The following is an 8,258-nucleotide window of genomic DNA, read 5'->3' on the forward strand; positions in this document are numbered from 1 at the left end:
ACCAACACAGCGGTAGCTTAAGGGAAACTGCCTATCCAGATTTCAATGTAACCATTAGCCACTTCTGTAAATGCAAGCGGAATATCCCTGCCCCCAGTGTTCATATTTCTCACTCCATAAATACTTTTTTCCTCCATAATTTTCTCATGGCATTTTTCACCTCTTCATTTCTCAGTGTATAAATTAAGGGATTGAGCATAGGGGTGATTATGGTGTAGAATAAGGCCACACTCTTGTCCTGCGAAAATGTGGTGGGAGGCCTCAGGTAGATGAAGATGCAGGGTCCAAAATATAGGATCACAACAGCGATGTGGGAAGCACAGGTGGAGAGGGCTTTGAGGCGTCCTTCAGAAGAATGAGTTCTCAGCATAACTAGAATGCTGATGTATGAAACTGCCAAGACAAGAAAGCTGGTCAGAGATATCATGCCACTATTGGCAATCACCATGAGTCCAACAATGTAAGTATTGGTACAGGCCAATTTCAGTAAAGGATGAACATCACAGAAATAGTGGTCAATTTCATTGGGCCCACAGAAGGGCAGCTGTATGGTAAGGAGAGTCTGGACTATTGAATGAAGAAACCCTCCTAGGAATGAGCCTGCCACCATTAAGCCACATACATTCTTGCTCATAATAGTTGTGTAGTGGAGGGGTTTGCAGATGGCTATGTACCGGTCATACGCCATTGATGTGAGAAGGAAGATCTCAGTGCCACCAAAGAAATGAATGAAGAATAGCTGTATTATGCAACCAACAAAGGAAATTGTCTTTTTCTCAACAAGGAAATCTGCAATCATTTTGGGAGCAGTAACAGAGGAGTACGAGATGTCCACAAAGGAGAGATAACTAAGGAAGAAATACATGGGAGAGTTCAGACGGGAGCTGCTTTTGATGGTGACTATGATAAGTAAATTCCCCAACACTATTGCTGTATAGAAGACCAGAAAGAGCCCAAAACAGACTTTCTGTATGTTTGGGTCCGGAGTAAGCCCCAAGAGGATGAATTCAGACACATTGTTTCTGTTCTCCATGCAGTCAGCAGAGAAGATGATTACAATCCAGAATTAAAATAACCTGCCATCATACAAAATGAAGAATAGAGTCAACTAAAAGTGATATTTTTATGTAAACCTGAGGAAACTACAGTTCTTTTCATGACACTTCAGAAATCTTGTGGGGTGAAACTTCTTTCATTAATTCTGAACAACCCTGAGAATCCATTGTTGACTGCAGCTTTGCCGCATACTGCAAAGAGCCAAACTATACATGACACTGCACATACCACTTTGAAGGACACTAAGGTTTTTTAAAATGTAAGAGCAGCGGCAGTGGGGCAGTTTTCATTGGGATCACTAAATCCCACTCCATGCAGTGCTATTAGTCTTCGTGAGAAAGTTTCCACTGGCACCTATTAGAGCTATTTTCCTAATACAGTGGACCCTCCGGATATGAACTTAATTCGTTTCGGGGGTCCGTCCGCAACCTGAAAAGTCCGTATATGGAGGCACTGCTTCTGCGCATGCATGCGGCACAATAGAGCACTTCTGTACATGCGTGAGGAGCACAGAGTGCTTCTGCGCATACACTTGCACAGTGCATATACACTTCCGGGTTTGCCGCGTAGAGGTACGACTGTACCAGGATGGATCACAGCTGGGTAGAGAAGGGTTAAACTTCAGCTCCCTTTGCATTGTGGTCCCAGTGAAAATTGTGGATTGGGGGCACACATACTATTAAAAAATTTAAATGTCTGGTGTGCTTCTGAGTGGTGTTTTTCATCTCACATGCAGTTGGTCCCTAAAATCTCCAGTGTACGATGTGCATGTACAGTGTACAGTGGAAGTGCTGACTAGTTATGGGGAGAATGTGACCAGGGCAACAAACAATCTATCTCTTTGCCTAGAATTAACTGGCATTGGAATCATATTTTAATACCTAGAAGCTTTGTGCCTTTAATTAGAAGATCTTTCATGACTAGTGTTTGACAAACTTACACCATCAGAAATGACACTCCGTTTCTCAAGTTATGAAACCTGCATTACAAGATCAAATTAAAAGTTCTTCTTTGTATCAGGGTCTTGTAGTATATAGGAATTTGGAGACATGCACATCAGTGAAATTTGCCATAGGGACATGTTGTGCATGGTGCGACATCAATACATAATAGGCTGTATCCAACACTTGGTACATCATGTATGTATGACTTTTAACTCTCTGCCAGAAAATCCACACCAGCTGCACATTTTTACTGGCATGCAGCTGTTTCAAAGACAGGAACCCTACAAAAGGGCGGAGGGGACATTTGAAGTTTTTGCCCACAACCATCCACAGGCAAAACCCTCCCACCTTTTCCCACAATAGCAAGAGGGCAACACAAAAAAAGCAACATGGCGGCATTCTCACCCCGATGGAATGTCACAGTTTTTCCTTTTGAAGTTCTGTTCCTTCAAAGAACTGAATGTGTCATCCCAAAATCCAACAGGTTCGTTGTATTGCAGTGACAAAGAAACTGCCCCTACTGTATCTTTGAAGAAAAGTAACTTTTAGGATGCAAGTGGTGGGGGTACTCAAGGGAATGCAGTACCGGCAGCTCCCCCCACCCAATGTTAAAAGTGTGGCACTTACTGTAACAACTTCATGGTGAGTACCGGCACCTTTTATTTATTTTATTTTTTTAAGCACTGGATACAAGCATGCCTAACAAACCTCCAACAGAGCCTTGCCTGGGGAGACAGAAGCAGTGGAATGTGATTCATACACTGCTTTTACTGGGCCCTATGTTAACTTGGTTCTGTTGGGATGTATAAAAACAAAATCTGTACTTTTCACGAGGAAATAAATGTTGTCGGCAGTAAAGCAGGAATAATAATTTGATCATTTCCCAAATTTATATACTGCTTTGTAACTTGCTTTCTTCAAAACAATTGATGAATATTTATCTTACAGGGATTTTGTGAGAATAAATGAGATGCGGAAATGCTGTTACCCTCCCTTGCCCTTATGGTTAACAAGACAGGCTATATATAAAATTAAAATAATAGGGGGAACAAAACTTTGAGTCCTAACGGGCATTTTATTTTGTTTTTTGCTTTAATCAGCAATCTACACACTTAAATCAATTATTGCAGCCCTTCATTTATTACCTGGATGGCCTTTCTTGGATACAATGCAGCAGGAGACCAGCTGAAGTTTGTATAGGGCCCTCTCTTTCTCTGACTGTCTCTTTGTCTCTCACACATACACACATTCACACTGTTGTGCTCTAAGAACCTAGAAGCATGTGGCTTTGATCAAGCCCCTCTTAGCATACCATTAAGATGCTTAATAAGCTCCCAGGAGCATTGAGATGCCTTCCAGTGGAAAATGAGTCATTAGAGAAACAACTCAACTTTCTTAATGCATACAAAGTTGTACTCAGAGTAGAGCCATTGAAATTAATGGTCCCAAGTTAGTTAGGCCCATTAACTTCAATTGGTCTACTCTGAGCCACACTAGCATGGGATACCATAGGATACAAATTTCAAGGAGGCATTTCGAGTTCTATTAGCCACAATGGCCACGTGTCCTTCATTGCAGAGAATAGCCCTCCATTTGAAGGCATCTTCTCTTTGAAGGGGTGACTGGGTCTTTATCTTCTTTGAACCATAAAGAACCATAAGATGAGAGTGAGGAAGGGAGTGAAGTTACCTATCAACAGTTAGTATTGAACATATGGAGCAAATGAAGATCTATAAAAAAAGTTGGAAGTATGAATGTCTATATATTTCCAATGTTTTTGAATAAAATGGGGGGAATAGCAATTTTGCGGGAAATGCATTGATCAACACTCCTCTTGATTTATCAAGGCAGTAGGTAGATGTACTGCATTCAAGTTAATTACTAGTAGAAGCTGTCCTGAAAGATTTCCCCACTATTGGGTGGCACCAGGTAATGCTTCTGTGTAGTGGATTAAATATGCCAAAAAGTGGACTTCAGGTGTTTCACCATTAACCTTGATGACCTGTCACACACTTTTTTATTGCAAAAATAAATAAATTTAATTTAATGAATTGGGGGGGATATTTCTACAGCATTCAATATTTATATTGAGGAACCAGATTGAAAACAAGACAACAAATAAAACAACAGCTTCTAAAAATTAAATATTCTTGGCACAACATTAATCAAATATTATATTTTAGTGCTATGCCTATTGTGGATGCACAGGCAATAAGACTATTAACAAAACAAGAAATTATGGTTCCTGAATTTAGGAACCAAGTTAATGGTTTAGTATCAGAAATGTATTGGGATTCAGGCCTCACCATGGGACTGAAACCGCCTTGGTCGCGCTGGTCGATGATCTCCGGCGGGCTAGGGACAAAGGTGAGAGCTGTTTCCTAGTTCTGCTGGATCTCTCAGCGGCCTTTGACACCATCGACCATAACATCCTTCTAGACCGGCTAGAGGGGTTGGGAGCTGGAGGCACTGTTATACAGTGGTTCCGCTCCTTCCTCCTGGGCCGTGTTCAGAAAGTGGTGGTGGGGGATGAGTGTTCAGACCCCTGGGCTCTCACTTGTGGGGTGCCTCAGGGTTCTGTCCTCTCCCCCATGCTTTTTAATATCTATATGAAGCCGCTGGGAGAGATCATCAGGGGGTTTGGGCTGGGTGTTCATCAGTATGCGGATGATACCCAGCTCTACCTCTCTTTCTTTTTTTTTTTTTTTTTTTATAAGATTTTATTATTTTCCAATAAAAAAAGGAGAACAAAATACAAGAACAACACATAGCATAAACATCAATAAAAACACAATAAACATTAAACATAATCAACAATAAACATAATCAACATTCAGAACAATAACAACAATAAAAACATAAAAATAAACATATACAGACCTTAACCATTATCTTTCTTTATATATTTCTTGTTTCTAACTTCTCTGTTTGGGGACTTCCCCCGTTCCCTCCACTGTCTTCAAAAAACATATACTTCTTCAAGGTAGCTTTATATATTGTTCAATTCACTTTTACCCAAATTTTAGTATACTTAGCTTTCTTTTGGTCAAATATCTCAATAGCTATGTATCTTATCTTAACGACCTATCTTAGCATATTTTGACACATACATCTTTCACATAACAACAATTCCTCTTACCATTCATATCTAATACATATCTACCAAAGCCGACATTCTGTTTAATTCTGCTCAAATATTCAGTTTAACTGATTTAACCAAATAGTCTTTGAATTTTTTCCACTCCTGCGACGCCTTCCCCTCCCTCTGGTCTCGGATTCTGACGGTCAGTTCAGCGAGTTCCATATATTCCATCATCTTCATCTGCCATTCCTCCACCGTTGGTATCTCTTCACCTTTCCATGTTCTTGCCAATAAAATTCTAGCTGCTGTTGTGGCATACATAAAAAACACTCTATCCTGACTGGGTATCTCTTCATTGGTTATGCTCAGGAGAAATGCCTCTGGTTTCTTACAAAAGGTAACTTTCATTACCTTCTTAAGCTCATTATAAATCTTGTCCCAGAAGGCACTTACCACTGGGCACAACCACCACATATGAAAAAAGGTACCTTTCGCATGTTTACATTTCCAACATACATCTGACATTTTGGTATTCATCTTAGCGATCTTAACTGGTGTCAAGTACCATCTATAAACCATTTTCATTATATTTTCTCTTAAACCATGACAAGCAGTAAATTTAATACCTTTTTGCCACAATCTCTCCCAGTCATCCATCATGATATTATGTCCGACATCTTTTGCCCAAGCTCTACCTCTCTTTCAAATCAGAACCAGTGAAGGCCGTGAAGGTCCTGTGTGAGTGCCTGGAGGCGGTTGGAGGATGGATGGCGGCTAACAGATTGAGGTTGAATCCTGACAAGAAGTACTGTTCTTGGGGGACAGGAGGAGGGCAGGTGTGGAGGATTCCCTGGTCCTGAATGGGGTAACTGTGCCCCTGAAGGACCAGGTGCGCAGCCTGGGAGTCATTTTGGACTCACAGCTGTCCATGGAAGCGCAGGTTAATTCTGTATCCAGGGCAGCTGTCTACCAGCTCCACCTGGTACGCAGGCTGAGACCCTACCTGCCCGCGGACTGTCTCACCAAAGTGGTGCATGCTCTGGTTATCTCCCGCTTGGACTACTGCAATGCGCTCTATGTGGGGCTGCCTTTGAAGGTGACCCGGAAACTGCAATTAATCCAAAATGCAGCAGCTAGACTGGTGACTGGGAGTGGCCGCCGAGACCACATAACACCGGTCCTGAGAGATCTGCATTGGCTCCCAGTACGTTTCCGAGCACAATTCAAAGTGTTGGTGCTGACCTTTAAAGCCCTAAACGGCCTCGGTCCTGTATACCTGAAGGAGCGTCTCCACCCCCATCATTCAGCCCGGACACTGAGATCCAGCGCCGAGGGCCTTCTGTCTGTTCCCTCACTGCGAGAAGCAAAACTACAGGGAACCAGGCAGAGGGCCTTCTCGGTAGTGGCGCCCGCCCTGTGGAACGCCCTCCCATCACAGGTCAGGGAAATAAACAACTACCTGACATTCAGAAAAAACCTGAAGGCAGCCCTTTTTAGGGAAGTTTTTAATGTTTGATATTGTTGTATTTGGTTTCTGTTGGAAGCCGCCCAGAGTGGCTGGGGAAATCCAGCCAGATGGGCGGGGTACAAATAATAAATATTATTATTATTATTATTATTGGTTAATGCAAAATGCAAAGCAATATAATCTCAGTACACTAAAGATAATATGGGGAGGGGAATTCAGGTCATACTCTAAGTATGAAAACTTTGCATAAAAATGGAAGAAGAAGAAAACAGTAATATCAGTTTCAGCAAGAATTAGGAAAAGTCTGTTTTATATTGATGGTACCACACACCCCAAAATAAGCTGCATATATGCTGCTGTGATCCCTTACTTTTGGAGAAAAGAATGTAAAGACATAGGCCAGACTTCCTCAAACTCGGCCCTCCAGATGTTTTAAGACTACATTTCCCATCATCCCTGACCACTGGTCCTGCTAGCTAGGGATCATGGGAGTTGTAGGCCAAAAACATCTGGAGGGCTGAGTTTGAGGAAGCCTGGCATATGCTCTTCCCTGCATGCATGGTGAAGTTGAGAGGTGATACACAAACATTAGGAAATATTTTTCTAGAATGTAGCAAAATGGCACTCTCCCTGGAACTTTTAACCATCTTTGATGGAGAAAAAATGGATCTCCCTTACAAAGTCATGATGTCACTAGTGGTAACACTAACTGGAAATCAGATGAGTGAGGATCAGTACAGAAATAGACAGATACAATTCTGCATATTGATTTGTTAGATAAACTAAACAACATAAATTAAAGCAACTAGACAAGAAAACACTATAGATGGCTTTTAAGGTCAACGGCAGGAATTTGTTCTATGGAAAAAAGATAATCCCAATAAATCCCAAATTCCTGCCAACCATAGAACTCTCTGAAGTCTCTTGTTGGAATAAGGAAAATTATAAACTGTTAAATTTGATTAAAAGACTTAGAATATATTGTGATAATCATAGAAACTGCCGCTGATTTACAACATAAGCAAAAACGTGCTTCATCATCCTTTGCTGTTGTTACTGATGTCATTTTTATGGAACAAAACTTCAATAAACTGTAGTGAAAAGATTTTAACTATCAAAACATATTCAGATCAATACAACCCTGTAGAAGTCATTCTCCAAAGCAGGGTGGAGAGACTTAAGGCTGGGGAGATTTACTTTGTTTTTACTTTTTAAAAATTGATTACATTTCTACCCCACCTTTCCAAAGAGCTCAAAGTGCTATGTGTGGTTCTTCCCTCCTCCTGATTCTATTCTCACAACCACCCATGATAGGCTGGGAGACAGTGACCTCCTTGATTCAGTGGGGATTTGAACCCTCGCCTCCCAGGTCCTAGTCCAACACTCTAGCCACTACACTACAATGGAGCCCAATATCCACAAATGGCTGCTAGATACAAAGCAGTAGCTTGGCGGGCAGAGCTAATTGGAATGCTCTGCATATCTAAGTACAAATTGACATCTAAGTTACTTCAATCAGCATCTTTAATATCACAATTTGCTGTTGTTATTATTACAAATTTGGGAATCAGAAATTATTGCCGGTCAACTGCAAATCTATGACTAGATTCCAATCTACCTTCTACTCGGCCCTTCCCTAAAGTGCAATATCCACTGCTTATTTTAATCATTGTAACTCGCATGGCTGAAATGAAAAAAATTATAAAGG

The 8,258-nt window shown here is 41.2% G+C and overlaps 1 protein-coding gene across 1 annotated transcript; it reads right to left on the reverse strand.

The window, feature by feature from the left end:
- Positions 1-109: 109 nt before the first annotated feature.
- Positions 110-1,033, reverse strand: LOC117061181 (olfactory receptor 4S2-like). The gene has a single exon (XM_033173870.1). The coding sequence runs from the start codon at positions 1,031-1,033 to the stop codon at positions 110-112; it is 924 nt and encodes a 307-aa protein (XP_033029761.1).
- Positions 1,034-8,258: the final 7,225 nt, after the last annotated feature.

The sequence above is a fragment of the Lacerta agilis genome, chromosome 1 (genome assembly GCF_009819535.1).
Source record: "Lacerta agilis isolate rLacAgi1 chromosome 1, rLacAgi1.pri, whole genome shotgun sequence".
Taxonomy (NCBI): domain Eukaryota; kingdom Metazoa; phylum Chordata; class Lepidosauria; order Squamata; family Lacertidae; genus Lacerta; species Lacerta agilis.

Coding starts and splice junctions, on each gene's coding strand:
- LOC117061181 (XM_033173870.1), bottom strand. CDS start 1,033: ATGGAGAACAGAAACAATGTGTCTGAATTCATCCTCTTGGGGCTTACT.